This window comes from Abramis brama (assembly GCF_963993115.1).
Source record: "Abramis brama genome assembly, chromosome: 3".
Classification (NCBI taxonomy): Eukaryota; Metazoa; Chordata; class Actinopteri; order Cypriniformes; family Leuciscidae; genus Abramis; species Abramis brama.
The window spans coordinates 25,603,348-25,622,799 of NC_139965.1; the positions used below are offsets into that span (position 1 = coordinate 25,603,348).

Genomic DNA, 19,452 nt, shown 5'->3' on the forward strand with positions numbered 1-19,452 from the left:
GAATGATTAGATTTTATCAGATTGTTACTGTACTTGTATACTGTATTCATAACATTTTATATATATATATATCACAATATATATATATGTGTGTGTGTTTGCATATATCTGTAGGGAATGCCCTCGTATCATGTGATGGCATCTTAAGTATAATGGATCTAAAAATTATCTTAATTCAAAAATACAGGCAGTCTGCCGAAGTGCTTCGTAACGGTATTGCCATGACAACCAGAACGTGCCTTTCCTTCTCATCTCATACCCCGCGTGCTCGTTCTATTTTTTATTTTTATAACCGTTTTCTTGTTGATTTGCAATGTTCAAGTAAATCCGATGCTTATGCTAGCATACAGCTGCTAGCTTAGTCTGCTACCTTTGGTTATATTGTCATACACTAATTCATCTGAGACGCATTCCCTTCAGAAAATAATGTATTCTGATATCGCTCCTGATGTCTTTGTTAGTTTGCCTGATAAATGCTAACGGGATTACTCTTCGCTCTGCGTTTTTGTTTAAAGCACATTTTATGCGTGACTATCGAATATATAGTGTGTGATTGTGTTTTAAATAGACACTGTAAGCTAAACCTGTCGCACTGCGAAGCCTCAATATTGTTTTGATACTCGGAACAACAGAAAGGGGGTGTGGGACGCGGCGGCGCGCCGCAGGACGCATGCTCGCTCCAGTCCTCTCTTCATCCGGGTACCTGCAGTTGACTGTGTGGGTACGGAGGCGGGAAATGGCGTCCAGAGGTGCGGGGAGGACAGAGGTGAACCTCGTCTGAAGAGGCACGCAAACAACAGCAAGTGTTAGCAGCCCTGAAATAGACCGTTGTCCTGCGACTCGATCCTGTGGAGCTTCGTCCAGTAAGTTATTACCCCAGTCTAAATTGCATGTGGTGATAGGGTCCCCCCATACCACCCCGTCCGTTCGCTCCGGTCGAAAATGTTTCGGCTCGCTCCTGTTTTACCTATACACGCACGCACGGACAGGCAGCTGCCGTCTTCGCGAGTCGTTCCCGCGCTTTATCTGTCATTAGGATACTGCCGGTTGTTTTGAGTGGCACTAGACTAGAGGCTTCTTCTAGTAATAGCGGGTCACGAGAAACAGGTTTACTACGGAGATAATGCTTGCATGTGTCCTACATTGAAGATAGACATGCACAGATGTGTCAACAGCGATTGTTGTATGTAAAAATACAGGTCGTATTTTAGTCTCTTGAGTCGTGTAATCATTGTGTAAACAGTTATTCTTAATGTCTGACTAAACAGGGAAATCGTGAGAAAGTTGCTCGTCTTCCGTAGAGAATCTCTTTAGCGTGTGTTTCCCGCCCACCACGGCACTGTTCAGGTTTCCCGTGAATCACTGAACTTCATCATTTCTGAAGTGTCTGTTGAAGTTGATCGGTTATGGCGGGGAAGCACTTAATGTCTTTTATTTTTCTCCCTTATAAAGACTGACTGTAGTTAGTTGACTGTAGGGTAGTGGTTCTTAACCATTATCACTGCAAGGTTTCCCCATTGTCATGTCAACATTTGAAGGCCCCTCTTTTCTTCTTCTTGTACTTACAACGAAATTACGTTGCTTGTTTCCAAACCTTTTTTATTATTACTATGAGAAAGTACCGCTGTCAAGGTAATAAAAATAATTAGACATGAGTAATCTCAATATTTTAATGTGTTCTTCCTTTTTTAAGGAAAGAAAGCAAAATACCAACACATGTGTTTTTTTATTCTGCAGAAGTTTAGATGCAGATTTTGTGACTGCAAAAAAATGTGAGTTTTTGTAACTCAAACTATCTACTCACTTTGCTAAACTAGCCAATAACGTGCTAAAGGAAAAATTAGTTAATACAACAATTTAGGATCTACTGTGATCAGACAGTTGTTTGAGTGAGAGCTCAGTGTTACATTCCTGATTTTTTTCTTTGTAAAAACAAAAGAGCCTAAATTGATGCTATCTATGCGGCGTTTAAGTTTGTGTTCTTGAAGTTCAGCTGATTTGAAATATTGCTGAAAATAAATAAATATTAGATGGGAAAAACTTGCCTGGCAACAAACTGAAATAAATTTAAGTACTAAAATTACTTAAACTGAAATAAGAATAAATTTCAGCGATTTATAAATAAATATTTTAAAACTAATTAATAAAATGCACATAACAAAACTACTCAAATTAAAACTGAAATATGAAAATAAAAGCTAGTTCAAAATATTAATAAAAACTATACTTTTTTTTGTTTTTTTTGTTGTTGTTGTTTTAAACATATTTCTTAAAAATCAGTTTAAGACATATTGTTTCCCATTGGAAGTTAATTGACCCCTGCTAGTGGGCCCAGGTTCCCCAGTTGAGAAGAGAAGCACTGCTCATTTGTCCTAATTGTCCAGCTGTAATGGGACAGGTTACCAACATAGTGCAATGGTAGCTATTGTGAAGCATTTTGTGGTGTTCTTTGACATGCCATGCAAATGCATTAAATAACAAATTACACTTTCTGGTTTATAATGTACTTAATGTATGAAGTTCTAGATTTCTTAGAGAGATAGTAGTTATTTTAATATATGTCAGAGTCTGAAACTGAGCAGACGCTGAGCTGTAGCGATATTTTCTTGGAAACATGTCGCTAGCCTTGGATTTGCTGCCAGTGTGTCAATGTGTTTTTTTTAGTTTTTTTTTAAACGAACTAGACGCGTTGGTATACACCATACGGTAATATATATCACAATAATGTACATGCACAATATTGTTATCATGGTTACTTCGAAATACTGTGAATAATGTAATCACATTAAGGCTCCATTAATTAATTCATTAGTTAACAAACTGACAATGAAAAATACTTCTAAAGCATTTATTAATCTTAGTTAAATTTAACATTAAATAACATTATTAAAATCAAAAGTTGTAACTATTGTTGAATGGATGGACCTGAGCTAACATGAAAAAAGTTTTTTTAACTAACATTAACAAAGAATAAACTTGTGTAACAAATATAGTTATTTCTCATTGTTAATGTTAGTTAATGCTTTAACTAACGTTAACTGCTGAGACCTTATTGTAAAGTGTTGACCTATTGTTTTTATAATTCTTCTTTTCCACTTTAATCTGTTTGAAACATTTGTTTACTTTATACATTTTTTTTGTACAACTTAATTTGCTAAAAAAAGTTCATATGAATGAGATGGAAATGAATAAATTGTGACGTAGCAAACATTAAACCCTCATGGCTAATTAGCTGTTCCCTCATGATGAGAATTCCTGCTCATTTTAGGGAACTGGATCATTTGACTGGATCAAAAACAAATAGGCTAATGTAAAACCATCAAATACTACTACACATGACGCATATTGAACATTTGATCCCAAATAAAACCATTCCAAGCAAATCACACTTAAAACGGAACACATTTATAAGGTTGTTAGTCCCTGCTCGATATGAGTTTTATCTGACAAATTCTACGTTCTGCTTTTATTTTGTCTGTGTTATTAAAATGCGTCCAAATGCTACTTAATGTTGTTACTCATCTTGTTTTCTGACCCGATTTTAAGGATGATCTTTTCACCACACTGCTCGACCACACGCTCTCCATGTTATGTTAATGTGTAGCTTACTGTTTGTGTGACGAATCGAGAGCAGCGGGGTAATGTCATCACACGTGATCGCACCCACTTACACATCAAAATAACATTCAGTTCGTGACTACTTGACATGTGGCTGAGCAGTGTAGCGAAATTATTCTGTCTTGTATCAATATACAAAAGTAGAACATGGCTATCAGACGGGAACTGACTCTCACCGTTTACATTCGGAGCCGGCTCGTTAGCGAATGACGCATCACTACTGTTTCCGCTGATGGTGTTTTATTTACTGTTGGTTACCAATACCACCGTCATCCACTTGAACAACACGATGGAAACGCACCTTGTTCGCATTTGTAATAGGATAACCACTTTTTTTGCAACTTATTTCAATATCGTGATAATACCGCATACCGTAGGGCTGCACAATGTATCGTTTTTGCATCGATCCAGCGATAGTCACATCGCAGGATGTGCGATGTAGTATAGGGTTCGTAGTTGATCCGTGATCCATACGGGCCAGCTGCTCCCCGGTCCATAACGCTTGTGATTCGCGGATTAATTGCAAAGTTTAACCATCATAGAGTAACAGTTTATCATTTTCATGTGTTTTTGAGTTCTGTTAGTTTAAACATCAAATGCAAAAAAACTTGTGCACTGTTTTGTTTGCTCACACACACACAGCCACGCAGACAGCACGTGAAGTTCGTGATCGTGAACACTGAATTCCCTTCCTTTTCTTATCTATTGGTGCTTGAACAGACATGTGCATGGGAAGTTAAGTCAAAATGCCCGCCTCAATGAGTTTCCTTGCAAACGCAGTCGTTTATGAGTTGTTGTAAACAGAGAAAGAAAACGGATGCTTGTCACATTACCGGTTTTGGATATGTGCGTTATATTATATATTAATTATATGAGTTATATTTAATTTATACAGTGAAGGCTATGCAGTGTTATTACATTTGATTATTCAATGTCTGTACCTGAATACAGTTAATTTACCTGAAAAACAAAGCATTGCTTATTTCATCCGTCTTTGTTCTATTGTATAATCTATGCTTGTAATTTATTATTTTCTATGCATATGCACTACACTACAAAATAACCCCAATCAGAATGATTAATTCTTTACAAATAGAGCTATTCAAATTATCAGGTGAAATTGTTTTCATATCGCAATATATATCGCAGAAAAAAAAAAATGTATACAGTCACATGCCTAAAACCAATGTAGTGTGTATACACATAGTTTTTCCTGTCAGAACATGACCTGTAAGTGATTGTGATGGACGAGCCTAGGTCAGAAGGGGTCAGAGGAGTAATTGTTGCCATTGTCATATTATATCATATATGTATTAAAACTATTTTCTGCTATTAATGGTGTTTAATGTCTACTGATATTAATTAAACCAGGAATTTGGCTTTAAGCAAGATTCATTGAATCTTACTGGGCTGCTGAAGACTGTTGAATCTCACTGTTTCTGTTCTTGTAGAAGAAAGGCTTTAGCTCCTCAGTGTTGTGAGGTAGCTGTCTTGGCATGATGTCTGTTCGAGGCAGTGGATGAGTCACCATTTTGGTGGTTAAGGAAAAAGCTGAGATGTATTACTAGCTGTACCCTTTTCTCTCTACTTTTCACCATTCCTCTCCTGTCTCTTCCATGCTTCCATGCTTGCAGTATGTCTCGTTGTCATCTCGCTGCTTCTCTGGCTAACTACACAGAAGGAGCTGCTGCTGTTACAGAAGGAGCTCTGTTTGTCTCTCCTAAAAATCTCTTTTCTGTGTTTTTTAATAAACTTTTCTGTAAATTTTAAATTGAATGTGAGTTACATTTCTTTATTGCGAGTATTGGGAAGGTACAGTCAGGACTGGTGTAACGCCTGGCATGTCACAAATGCTGGCGCACATAACTGTTGTTACGCAAGCATGCTTTGTGGACGGGGACACACGACCAAGCACTGTAGTTAATTTCAGGATTATTTTTACCCCCTTGATGTACAGGGTTTCCTTTAAAGAAGAGAGGGACACTTCCTCCACATCAGGAAAATATTAACTTTTTTTCCCTATCTTTTTTCATCTCTCTCTTTTTTTTCCATTTTTTGTCTTGTAAGAAACTGCTGCTCTCTGTTGATCTGCAATATCCTCGTATTTCTTTTTCTTTTCTATTGACTTATCCAGCAACAGAAAAATAAGAGTGAAAAAGATGATGATGTTTTGCCAACTTTTGCCAAACTTCAAGAAGGCCTTAAAGGGGAACTATGCAGTTTTTTTTAGCTTAATTTACCTTAACTCAGTGGTTCCCAATTCCAGTCCTCGTGACCCACTGCTCTGCACATTTTGTATGTCTCCCTTATTTAACACACCTGAACCAGATCATCAGCTCATTAGGAGAGACTCCATGAACTGAACTGAGTGTGTCAGATAAGAGAGACATACAAAATGTGCAGAGCAGTGGGTCACGAGGACTGGAATTGGGAACCACTGCCTTAACTGAACAGCTTCGGAGTCATTGGAATGGTTATATGACTTTTTTCAGGTTGAATGGTGGTCTTCTTGCACCCCCCTAGCACCTGTGAGCGGAAAAACCTCCCTTGCAACTTTTGGCCGGGGGGCGTGATATCAGGTCTCGCGATGTAACGAATTGCTTTACGGCACTGCACACATACACAATCTAAACATTTATATGCTAGCCTTCTATGTATCATACATTCCTCAGTGGACATGGCTCAGTGCGTTCACCGGCTTCTTTGAAAACAAATGCACATGACCAGAGGGAGAAGATGGTAGGAGGGGAGAGTCGCCAACGAGTTTTGACGACAGTGTTGCCAAATATCTATTCCGAAGCTGTAGGGGGAGCTCGATAGAGAAACCCACACGCAAAAAGCGTGAAAACAGCGAAGAAATTGCCAAAACTGCATAGCGCAGCTTTAAAGGTAGTTCACCCAAAAATGAAAATTCTGTCATCATTTACTCACCCTCATGCCATTCCAAACCTGTATGGTAAGAATTATTATTATTAATTATTTTTATTTAATTTTTTTTATTGATACAATGAAAGTCAACCGGGTCCAGTAGTTTTGTATATTCATTATTTTTTTGGGACCCTATTGAGTTCCATTGTATGGACAAAATCAGAGTTTAATTCAGAGTTTGGCTTAATCTGTAATCTTGTGTTCAATCACACAGATTTGCTTTTTAAATAAAAAGTGTTCCCATTCCGAATTCTTCCGTATGTTGGAAATAATGCGCTTGTAGTTGAGAGTGCTTCGCTATGGAGGTGCTTCAACTGAATGATGAACCACGTTGGAATATATAGTGTCTTGAATACATCCAGATGTCTGTGGCTAGCGCTCTTGGCTGAAGTGTTGCACTTTTAAAAACCGAGCAAAGAGCCATAACTCATTCAAAACCCACTAAAAGTGTGATTCATTTACCTGCGTGTGAGAATCAGCGAGCAAAGTTAGACTTCTCAAGGTCGTTGTTACTCTCTTTCACTGTGTAGTTTTGTTTTCTTGCGGTACCTTCTGTGTGAGCTTCTCTGTATTGTCTTCTCTCTCTCTCTCTCTCTCTCTCCCCAGTCTTACATGTAACTCTTAACAAAATGAGGCTGAGAATGCGCAAGGCTTCTCAGCAGCCAAACCTCGCCCGCAGGCCCTGCCCGGCCCGGACCAAGCGAAAGCACTCTGAGATGGAGGAGTGCTCAGATGAAAGCAAGGGTCTTCTCTCCAGCATCAAGAAGTTCATCCATGGAAGTTCCATCAAGGTGAGCCTCTAGCACCCTCTCCCTGTCATTTATTATGGGTTCATTGAGTGTGGCAGTTCCAGACCTCTACAGCTCTTTTCTTGGTTTCGATGGTCATGGCCCAGAATGTTCTATAATGGAATGCAAGCAAGACCTGGTATCATATTCCCCCCAGAAATGCGTGGTGGAATGCCTTTGCTTGTCTGAGGAGCTCAGTCCTGTTCTAATTTTAGCTGTGGTTCTACAGCGCTCACATAATGACAGTAGGTAGAGCTGGCTTTAACAGGCATGCAGCGTGCGGCAGAAGAACCAGGGATTATGTCCAGTAAAGATATTAGGTTCTCTTCTTTGGGTTCTAAATCACACCCCCATTGTCCACAACAACATTCATAGACCCCATGTCTTTTACAGCAGTTTGTGATTAATTGGATAATTATTAAAAAAAATTTTTTTTTAAATATTTGAGTCAGTGGTTCTCAACCTTTTTGACTCAAATATGGGGGTCTTAAAAAAACTGTTGGAATTGTTGTTCTAGTTTCAAATACTTTGTTCTTCAATGCAAACAAAAGTGTTCGAAGGATGGGGGGAAAGAAATTTAAATTCAATATATATTATTATTTTTTTCCCCTCAGCATTTTAATTTAGAGTTTGATCATTTTAATATAATATTTATAATAGGGTTTTAATAATCTCTAACCTTAAACATGTAGTGCCTATAGTTTTGATATTTTGTTCCTCTGAAAGTCCTGTTCATGTGTCCCCCAGCATCCTCAAACACACTCACTATAGTGTCCTCCTCACAGTACTAAAGTGTTTAAAATCTAGAAACTCATGCTTGTGTGATTGGTGGTGTTTAACAGGTGGAGCAGGACAACCCAGCAAAGAGGAATCGTCTGAGCTGCGAGCTGATCACCTCCACCCCACAGAGGAACAATGACATGCAAAGGAAAAGCATCTACAGGGCCCGTCGAAGAAGCTCCGTCAATGGTGGTGAGTCACTGTACTTGTGTGCTGCAGTTAAATTTACTTATAATAATTAACATCATAAATAATAAACTTATTGAATTTAATTATTTCAAATAGTTAAATAAAATAATATCTTTTTCAAATATTTAAATAAAATAGTTAAATATTTCCAACAGATTTTGATGTGGATAACCGTAAAATTTCAATACCGGTATATTGTGACACCTCTAAGACAAACATATTTGCATCTGTGTATATTTGTTTGATATTGGTTGTTCAGTGTAATCCCTTAAACTCTCCATAATATCATAAATGAGCTTTTGGAAGTATCAAACCTGTCTGTGTGCTTGACATGGATTATATGTGACAAGAACATGGTTGCGCACACCTGGCAATGGCATCACTTTCTCCTGTGTATTGCAGTAGCTGTCATAGTTTATTGTCCAAACAACATATGGAGTTAGGCATTTAAATGGTCTGTTCTGCATTTGTAATTTGATCACGCTAATTTTTTGTGAATTTGTTTTTCTCTTTGAACTTTGTCCTATAGAAACCACTAACCATGACACGAGTAAGCCTGTCAAGCCTAATGGGAAGTTGGAGGACCCTGAGGAGGTTGTGAACAGTCCACCCCGCACCACCCTGCTTGGAACCATCTTCTCTCCTGTCTTCAACTTCTTCTCACCAGCAAATAAAAATGGTAAGAAACTCTGAGCCGAACACTAAAGATGTGATGCGCCAGGTATTCTGGACATAATGGACCGAAAATTATTTGAATGATAATAATAAATAGATTCTCCCTCTGGTGACATTACTACATTAACATTTATGCTCCAACAACTATTCATTTTAGAATATTGTTCAAATGTACATGTGGTGTTCTGTTTGTTTTTTTTTAAATAAACTTGACTAATAAAACATTCTTCATTTATCATTCTTGGTAATGATGGCAGTTTTACTAAAGTAAGAAGAGGAGTCAGTGTGTTCTCATATAAACTACCGTTCAAAGTTTGGGGTCGGTAACGTTTGAAAGAAGTTTCTTGCGCTCACCAAAACTGCATTTATTTAATCAAAATTACAGTAAAAAATTTAATCTTGAGAAATATTATTACAATTTGAAATAACTCTTTTCTATTTTCATATATTTTTAATTATGTAATTTATTCCTGTGATGGTAAAACTGAATTTTCAGCAGTATTCCTCCAGTCTTCAGTGTCACATGACCTGCTGCATTTATTTGAAATATAAATCTTTTGTACAAATGTCTTTACTGTCACATTTGGTCAAATGAAGGTGTCTTTTTATGTAAATAGAAGGATTAATTTCTATAATAAAAAATCTTACTGACCCCAAACGTTTGAATGGTAGTGTAGCCGGATTTGCAGAATCTGTGAAGTTGCTACTTTGTATTTCTATGATCACAAAAACCCATATCTATTTACATTTAGCAAAAAAGCAGTTCATGAGAGAAAGTTTAGCCTAAAATGTCAATACTGAACTAAAAAAAACATGGTGAAACTTTTGGGTCCTGAGGCAAATTGGTTCCCCATCAGGAGGACAACTTGTGTGAAATTAAGGGTGCTTTCACACTAGCACTTTTGGTGCGCGCCTGGGTTCGATTGGTGTCAGAGTTCTGTTTGTCTGGATGATGTAAATGCTGAAACGGTTCATGTGAACTCCGGTGCAGTTTGCTGCTGATATGATTGCAGTCATACTAAATTGCAGAAGTTATTGTTTGGTACGTTTTCACAATAGGGTTACCATTAGGAATAATAATAGGCAATATCAAAAGCTTACTTTGGATTCCAGATAATGTTTATTTTGATGATTATGAATAAAAAACAACAACCCTGTTGCAACTTTATGCAGATTAATAATGCATTGCTTAACCCAGCATGTTTTTTCACCCTTCCTTCTCCTTACCTTCATCCCATTTTGTCATGTCAGCCTCGGATTCCCCAGGCCAGGCGGTGGAGGCGGAAGAGATTGTGAAGCAACTAGAAATGGAGCAAGTAGAAGAGATGCCCACCAGTACTGCCACATCTAGAGAGCCCCTAAGTGTCCCTCTTTATACCAGTGCCATGCCATCTGCCTTTAGACCTCCATCCTCCACTCACACACCTGCAGAGGAGAGTGAAAACACCCCCCACTCTGACCTGCCTCCTCTTACAGGTGTGAAAGACATGACATTGCTTGACTTCTCTATGGGTGTATACTACTTTCAGCCTAAAACGCATTATACACTACTGGTCCCATAAGGTTTTTTATTTGATAAGAAATTGATCATTTTTATTTAGCAGCGATTGCACATTATAATGCAAAAAAAAAAAGGATTTCTATTTTAAATAAATGCTGTTCGTTCGAACTTTCTATTTATCAAAGAATCCTGAAAAAAATCGCCATTTCACAAAAATATGAAGCAGCAACATTTTCAACATATAAGACATAATAAGAAATGTTTCTTGAGCATCAAATCAGCATATTAGAATGATCTCTGATCATATGATGCTGAAGACGAGTAATGATGCTGAAAATTCAGCTTATGTTTTAAAATATATTAAAATAGAAAACATGTTTAACATTTTAAATTGTAATAATATTTAGGGCTGCACGATATTGAAGAAAATTGTGATATGCGATAAAACGATAAAAAAAATTGTGACGAGAAAACATCCCTACAACTTCTGAAAGTGAACAGCAGTGTTTTACTGTACTAGCATAAGAAATAAGTGTTATTTTAACATCAGTGTAAACCACGGGGTTCAGGGTTTCAGGTAGGCCTACATTAGGTTTATTTAACAACAGAAACTGAATATTCAAATGTAAAATAAAACACTGCTTAGTTTTCACTGTATGAATTAAATGTATACTGATTCTTATTAAGGCTACAAAAGTTATTCAGCAAAGAGCAGTGGGTGATTTTCTCTTCGTCTTTTGTTCATGACCCCAGTTATTGCAAGCTGTTGGGATATGCATATCGCGATATATACATTTGCGATATTTCGATATATTGTGCAGTCCTAAATTTAACATTATTACTTTCTTACTGCATTTTTGATCCAATAAATGCAGCCTTGGTATGCATTGGAGACGTTTCAAAAACAATTAAAAAATATTACCGTCCCCAAACTGAGAGCAAGAATATATTAATATTGTGTTTTCTTTGTCCTGTTTTATCTCAGCTCCTGGCTCTCCTGCAACAGTGGGGTATGTGGACACCTCTATTACTGTCCCAGCTGAAGGATCATATGAGGAGGAGTGGGAAGTGTTTGACCCGTGAGTTCAACTTTACTGAATGTCTGTGCTTTGTGCCCAGAGCTTCACAATAAGGATTTTTTTTTTCTGCTGGCCTGGGCAAGCCCTCATACAAGTGGAATGTTTATTAATAATATGACAGTTAAATATTGCTTTGTTTTAAGGTCATTTGGAAACCCTCTCAGAAAAAAAAATTGAATTTCTCATCAGCGTTTGTCTCAAGGCTTTTTCCGTGCAGACATTTCTGTTATGTTTTTCAGGTATTTTTTCATCAAACATGTACCTCCGCTAACAGAAGAGCAGCTAACTCGCAAACCCGCACTCCCTCTGAAGACTCGCAGCACTCCTGAGTTCTCCCTGGTGCTTGACCTGGTCAGTCTTAAAACACCATAAGGGAATAGCTCATATTACAAAGGATTCATTTTGGCATAGATATCATCAATTGTTTTCTTTCTACAGGATGAAACCCTTGTCCATTGTAGCTTGAATGAGCTGGATGATGCAGCACTAACCTTTCCTGTCCTCTTCCAAGATGTCATATATCAGGTAGATATCCAAGCTGTCTTTGTGTTAATACATTGTTTGTCAGTAACATACCACTAGAGGGCCCTCTAGAGCCATTTTAAGAAACTAAATGGCTGGGAGTCTATTATTGTCTTATGTTAAGTGATCTGAAATTTGTACAACTTTGTAGGAATTTTTTCTTTTCTTCTTTTTAGGGGGCTAAAACCCTGTGTTCTTAAGGGCTAAATTCTAATTCACAATTTCTGTTAGGTTTATGTGCGATTGAGGCCATTTTTCAGAGAGTTCCTTGAACGCATGTCTCAGATTTATGAGGTAAGCCTTCGTCCATTTTACTCCACATTACATCTCGTACTTTTTCTCCAAATAAATGATGGTATTACATGGAAAAGTTTTACCCTCGCTTGAGTTAACATCTGTTCCTCATAATGGACTGAAGTTGTTCCATTGTTGACTCTTTCTTTTATAGATCATTCTCTTCACTGCCTCTAAGAAAGTTTATGCAGACAAGTTGCTGAACATTCTCGATCCGAGGAAACAGCTGGTGCGGTCTGTGGACTTCTTTTTGTTTTACCTTTATTTTAATAATTTTGAAGACTCTTCCTTGACAGTGTTAAAAGTAAAACCAAGTTGTCTTTTTGTTTGCTTCTGTTTCTTTTAGAAATTCTGTCAGATTTTGTCATAAGAGTAAATGTAAATTTAGGCAGGGTGTCAGTTTTTGAGTAACCCTGCCTCAGCTTGGTCATTGCTGTGCAGAGTTTCTCTGTAGTGTTTGGTTACAATGAGGAATTAAGGGATTGCGGTAGATGGCGATCTTTGGTCTCTGGCACATGTAAACTCCACACCATCCTCAGGTGTCAACCCTTTGCTTCAAATGCATTATTGATTCTAGTCCTGGAGATTTATTTCATTCTTCTCTCTGTGTGTGTTTCCAACATGTTCTAGGCACCGATTATTTCGTGAGCACTGTGTTTGTGTGCAAGGAAACTACATTAAGGATCTGAATATCCTCGGACGGGATCTGTCCAAGACTATAATTATCGATAACTCGCCACAAGCCTTTGCTTATCAGGTGAGCGGACCAAGGTTGCATAATCATAAAGTTGCACCATTACTTTCACAATGGTGGGGCAGTTGTGGCCTAATGGTTAGAGACGGACTTGTAACCCGAAGGTCGCAGGTTTGAGTCTCAGTACCGGCAGGAAATTTAGGTGGGAGGAGTGAATGAACAGTGCTCTCTTTCACTCTCATTACCCATAACTGAGGTGCCTTGCTCTCTTGAGCAAGGCACCTAACCTAACCTATTGCTCCCCGGGCGCCGAACTGCTCTGGGTGTGTGTTCACAGTGTGTGTGTTCACTACTGGGTGTGTGCACTTGTATGGGACACCATACTTGGCTACATGTTACTTTCACTTCACTTCATGTTCATATCCGTTTATATTATAAATTACCCAAGGTTGTAACAAGTACAGAGAAAAAAAATATTTAAGTTAAATGTGTGAAAATCTTACTCCTTTAAAAGAATCAAGCTTAAAACATACTTGAAGGTTAAATTAATTGTATTTTAGTTACAATTTAAAAGTACATTTTTATTCTTAGTTTTAGTTTGTAATATATTAATAGATCAATCACACTTTTAAATAATATAGATTAATCTCCCTTTTTTAATGTACTATGTAAGGCTTTAAAATCTCCTCGTTAAGTTTTATATTCAGCCGCAACCCCCTACCCCACCCATATTGTAATTAGGAGTAGTAATTATGTAGTCATTGAGAAAGTGACAAAGTATTAATTTTCATTGTTACTTTTGTAATAAATACAATGTTCAGGTGTGTGACTGAGCTCATAAGCCCTATTCGGACGGGATTAACTTTAAGGGTAGATGGAGTAATGTAATTTTACCACAGGACGTCTGTAATATTAATGGCCAGTTCGCACGGGATAAGATATCTCAGTAAAACTAGCAGAAGTGGGAGGAGTAACTCGATTTGCGAATTGCTGTCAACCTCCTGTCATCATGTGCATATTACGTTGCTTCCTGATATCACGTGCGCAAACACATATAACCTATATATATAAAACGGTTATGTCCGGTCGAATGATGTATTAATTAACTTCAGATTGGGTTGTGTTGGTAAAAGGCACTTACCTAACGCTAAAAGATGTTTCGTGCCTGACATTGTCCGTAATGATTACTGAGATGGCACATTCGGATGGGACTAAAATCACTGTGAAGCTCTGGTAGTAATTACTTTACCCCACCTCACCATGTTAAACTAGTCCCAATAAAGAAATACCTTAGGGAGATGAAGGAAAATCCTTATAAATAAAACCATCAACCCATGTTTTACACCCACAGCTCTCCAATGGGATCCCTATTGAGAGCTGGTTCATGGACAAGAATGACAACGAACTTCTGAAGCTGGTCCCTTTCTTGGAGAAACTGGTGGAATTGGTATGTTGTAATGTTCTTCACCTCTTAGTTTTCGTGACCTTCACTTCAACATTTCTCAGTGGTGACATGTTGACTGCAATAACTGAACCGCTTCATTTGCTTTAAATAAATATAATTTTATAAAGTTATAAATAAATAGTTTATTTTTAATCAGAGGTTCTCTGAAAGTCACAAATTCCATAAATATTCATTATTTTATGTATGTATTTTTGTTCTAAGGGTACCAGCCCTAGATGTGTTGTTGTTTTTTTGTTTCTTTGTTTTTGTTTTACATTACCAGAAAGTACTATGATGAAGTGTAAAAATATTTATTTATTCTTGTTTTTAATCTGTCTAAATACAAATTGTACTTTTCCATTGTTATTCGTCCACAGAATGAGGATGTGCGGCCACATGTCCGTGAACGGTTTCGGCTGCATGATCTCCTTCCCCCTGACTGAGTGCACATAGTGGGACAGGACAGTAAAAAAAAGACAACAAATGCAGATAAACATTTTGCATTACAAAATCATTGCCATTACTATTCAAATTAACTTTTTTTTATTCCCCCAAATTCTCATCGCTAAGATAACATAAAAAAAAAAATTCTGAACATTTTGAGACTCTTTTTTGGCACTTTTGCCATTTGCGCAGTCAGAGAGGTTTGAAGTTTCTCGTGTCGCCTCTTCGGTTGTTTCATCCCGTACTAAGTGAATGTGTAGCAGTCAGAAGAGAAGAAGATTATGTCTTTTGGTGCTCCAATGGGATTGGTTGACACTGTTGGGCTTTTGACCAATTTCATCAGGAATGGCCAGTAAGAAAAGCATACCGTCTGACAAAAGTTAGATTTTTGTGATTCTAAATTTCATTTTTCATTAATGATTTCAGTATGCATTCCTCTCCATCTGTACGTTTTGGTTGGTGTTTACTTCAAATCAATGTTTTCTCAACTCCTGACTTGTTTTGTTTGCCAAAATGTGTTCATTTCTCAGAGCGTGGTCTGGTTGAAAATTGTTCTGTTCTTGAATTGGGTGTTTTTACAGCACAGTGGAATTGTTCGTTTTTATGTGGTGTGAATGAGAATGGTTTAAACCAGAGTGATGGCTGTTTCATAGAAAAAGATTTGCAGTGACTAAATTCTCAAATTGTTTAAAGAAGTTTCCTACCAATGCATCAGAGCTCTGCAGCTTCTTGCTATTGTCTCTCCACAGATATTTATTCACCTTTTAACATTTTACTTGTTAATTAAGTAGCACCTCAAAATACTATTCATCAGCTACTGTTTAAAAAAAAAATGTATTACTGTTTTGCTTCTTATTGTTTCATATTTAGCCTGTGTATTTTTTTATATACATTTTAGTTTTTATTCTTATTACTGGTGTTCTTTAAAAATATATCACCTTTATGTTTTAGTGATAGATTACAAGCAAGTATTTTCATGTTAAAATTTGAAGTTAATGTAGCATTACCCAGATCTAATCTATTCAAACTGAACTGCAGTGGAGAAGATTGAGGGCTGCAGCCTGGTAGAGCCCTGTTTATAGCACCAGCATAACAACAGCCAGTCTCATCGCTGTGGTTTAAACCTTACTGCCCGACGTTCTGGCTTTTCTTTATACTGGGATTCGGTGGGGTGGTGGGGGGGGGTAGCTGTGTCAAGAAGTATTGTGTGATGTAAGCTAGATGAATGAGTGTGCATCGCTGGCTGAGGAGAAAGGGATAATTATTCTGTGAAATGTTTTTTCTTCCTCTCGATTCTTCTCATATGCCTTTTTAATTCCACTGTTATAGGCGAAACTTAAAATTGAGTAACAGAGTAAGAGTTGAAACTATAGTAGTGCCATTCAGGGTTAGTGAAGCAGGGCCAGGCTAGTTGCTTTCCCTTTTATCTTTTTCTGCTCTGTAAATGGTTTTATTTTGACAAAATGAACATGTTCATGTTCTACTCATGCCACTGGTGCCATTTATGCTGTTTGTGTTTAGTGTGCTGTTTTCAGATAAATGGGTCATTCTTAGTAATAGACAATCACTGAATGCATCATTTGTCTAAATTGGATTGTGACCCTGTCATAGTAGGGTTTTTTTCTGAAAATATAATTTTCATAACTTTAAAATAAAATTGAGGCCTTTTAGTTGAATAAAAAAAAAAAACGCACATCTTGTATGCAGTAAGGAATTATCATGTAGTGTTTTTTTTATTCATTTTAAAATTATAACTATAAAAATGAATTGCAAGGTGTTCATGCTTTAACTCTAAATATCCTGTGGTACTTCCCAATTGAAGGAGAGAGTGAACAAGTGTGATCCCAAGGATCCTGCTCTACTGACAGTTTTTTGTCCACAAGCCACAAACACAGTATTTTTCTCATAGCAAAGACTGATTTGGTAATGGTTACACATACTTTTTGAAAATGGTTAAACATAGTGTTACATAGTAAGTAGCATTTTTTTAGTGTCAACTATTCCTTCTCCCTACATTGATGCAAAATAGTTGAATGATAGCTTAGATGTTAGGAGGCGGGTTGCATCTACTGTTAGGCCCTGGCACTTTCTTACAAAGACAAAGAAAATTATTTTGTATGATTGTCGAAAAGCAGTAGTGAATTAAGTGTAACATGATGCAGAGGTTTGTTTCATATGTACAACCAGTTCATTGTAATGTTCATTAATTTTGTACAAAGCATATTGTACTAATTGTGCATATTGTGCATATTGCAGCTTCATGAAAAAAAAAAAAAAAAAGTTAAAGAAAAATCTTTTTGTATTTTTGATTATTTGTATTCCGAAAGGCATGTCATATCTATTTTTCAAAATGTTTTCATTTTCAAATGTATTAATGCAGATCTAACTTGTCATCAGTGTTTTTTTTTTGTTTTGTTTTTTTCTTTTTTCTCCCCAGTCTTACTGTATCTTTGTATGTAGTTGGCACAATCACTGAACATTCTCCGCATGTAAAAAGCCTGTTATGTGAGAGTTGGGATTTTAATCGAGGCATTTTTTTTTTTTTTTTTTTGCAGATGAATGTTTCAGGTTTGTTTTCTTTCATACTGTTCATCTTCAAAAGCCATATGGCTTGCGATTGTCCTTGAGCTGCATTGGAAAAACACTCTTGGTCTAAATGTCATTTCCTGAAACGTGTTATTTAAGATTGTTCATATAATGGAAATTAAGTCTTTGGAAAATTGCATGCTCTTTTATTTTAATGTTAGCTTATGTCAAAACAACATGTTAGATAGGCTACTTATGAATGGATGGTTGTATTTCATGTCTTTTTCTGCTACTTCCTTTTACCATCAAATGGTGTGTAATATCGAGGAGATTTTATGATTATGACTTGTATAAATTTTGTGTGACTCTGTCAACATAAATGGCATCTTATTGATGCAATTTGATGCAACCTCACAAATGAGAAATGAAAGCCTTTGTTGAATGAGAGAATGTTAAAGTAGGTGAATATAAAAATATCTAAATTGATGAGGCCTATAAAAAAAAAAAAAATCTTTTTTAAATAAATAAGGAGTTTCAGGGTTCCCACAATCATGAAACCAGAACATTGTGATTTTTCAGGTCAGTTATAGTCATGGGAAAAAGTAAAATACTAAAGTGAGAAATGTATTTTCCTTTTGGTTATTCTGCTTTCCAGTATGTCATCAGCCTGATTTTTTTTTTTAAGTGAGTACAAAAAGTGTGGGAACCCTGAAGTTTGAACAGCATTATCTTACACACTTTTTTTGGTTGATCCTTTATTAAATATAGATTTTAACTATGTTTTTTTCAGCTAAAGTGGGTCAAATGAGTTTTGATGGGTTGCCTTTTAAATATCAGGAATCAATCAAAATGTAATAGTTAATAACTCATTTTCAAATCTACTTAAACATAAGCTACAATGGAGAATGTAAATTGGCCTCAAATGGTGTTTGTTATGGTTTTTAAATGATTAAAGTTACGAAAAGTTTACTTTTATACTCGGATAAAGTGATTTCAGATAAAAGTTAATTGTGTTGTAAACTCGCGCGGTCGTGCTGCCTCACCTTATACCCACCCACCTGCGCTTCCGTTTGTTTCTACCTGTGTCACTGCTCGGGTGTACGTTACTGTGACAGAGATGCTGACAGTCAACACGACGTGTTAATATTTCAGCACTTTCGGCTGGCTCTCCACTCTCAAATCCGTTCCGTGTGTTTCGCACCTATTTTCTGCTGTTGTTTAATTAGGCGATTGATGCAGGATTGAATTGCAGTGACACTGCAGCCGTGATAGAACAGTCGAAATCCAGGAATCACAGAGTCTTCATTACAGAACAAGTAGTCAGTTGTGTTAGTTCTTACGACGATATCGTAATTAATGGAAATGAAGTCTCAGCCGACAGTGGCCATGCTTTTGTAAAATTAACAACCCGCCGTAGCGACATATGGATATTTCTCAGTAAAAATGCACCACAGAGGAAGTTTAATGTTGCTCATGCTTAGCATCATTTTAGGTAAGAGTATTTTTATTGTCTTGTCTTGTCTTTTATTTTCCGTTTCCTTTTTATTATTCCTTTTTATTTTCTTAGCACTTGTACAATTTAAAATGCCTGACATCTCTGAATGTTTAAGGTGAACTTATGTTTTGTCATTTGTCAGGGTGAAGATAATATATTTAAATAAACATTTGTGTTTTTTTACATTACAGTTGGCATTTTATCCATATTACATATAATTTAAATAGCAATAAAAGTAATGTATAATTTCAACAAGCTCTACTAATTTATTACCTGGTGTCCATTTGTATAACCCAGTATTTTAATAAATGCATGAACTCTAAGGTAGTGTGACCATGTTTGCCTCTTCTTCAAAGGGAGTGCATGTGGTGACTCCAGAAAACCCTCATTACCCAAGACCATCATCAGACAGAGTGAGATGAGCTCCAGGAGTGAGGATGAATTTGAGAGGAACTTGAAAGTCCTGATAGAGAAC

The 19,452-nt window shown here is 36.8% G+C and overlaps 1 protein-coding gene across 2 annotated transcripts; it reads left to right on the forward strand.

Annotated features, from left to right (window-relative positions):
• Positions 1-689: 689 nt before the first annotated feature.
• ctdspl2b (CTD (carboxy-terminal domain, RNA polymerase II, polypeptide A) small phosphatase like 2b) lies at positions 690-19,165 on the forward strand. Of its 2 annotated transcripts, none has more exons than XR_014605201.1 (13): positions 690-863; positions 7,153-7,337; positions 8,177-8,306; positions 8,833-8,982; positions 10,230-10,454; positions 11,465-11,558; positions 11,798-11,909; positions 11,997-12,083; positions 12,312-12,374; positions 12,529-12,603; positions 13,005-13,131; positions 14,420-14,515; positions 14,890-17,219. XR_014605201.1 is itself a non-coding variant. In XM_084107422.1 (13 exons), the coding sequence occupies exons 2-13, from the start codon at positions 7,176-7,178 to the stop codon at positions 14,953-14,955; spliced, it is 1,392 nt and encodes a 463-aa protein (XP_083963548.1). In that variant the 5' UTR covers positions 690-863; positions 7,153-7,175; the 3' UTR covers positions 14,956-19,165. The 2 variants fall into 2 exon arrangements, 1 of the variants encoding a protein (XP_083963548.1); XM_084107422.1 differs by having other exon boundaries at positions 12,529-12,608; positions 14,890-19,165.
• Positions 19,166-19,452: the final 287 nt, after the last annotated feature.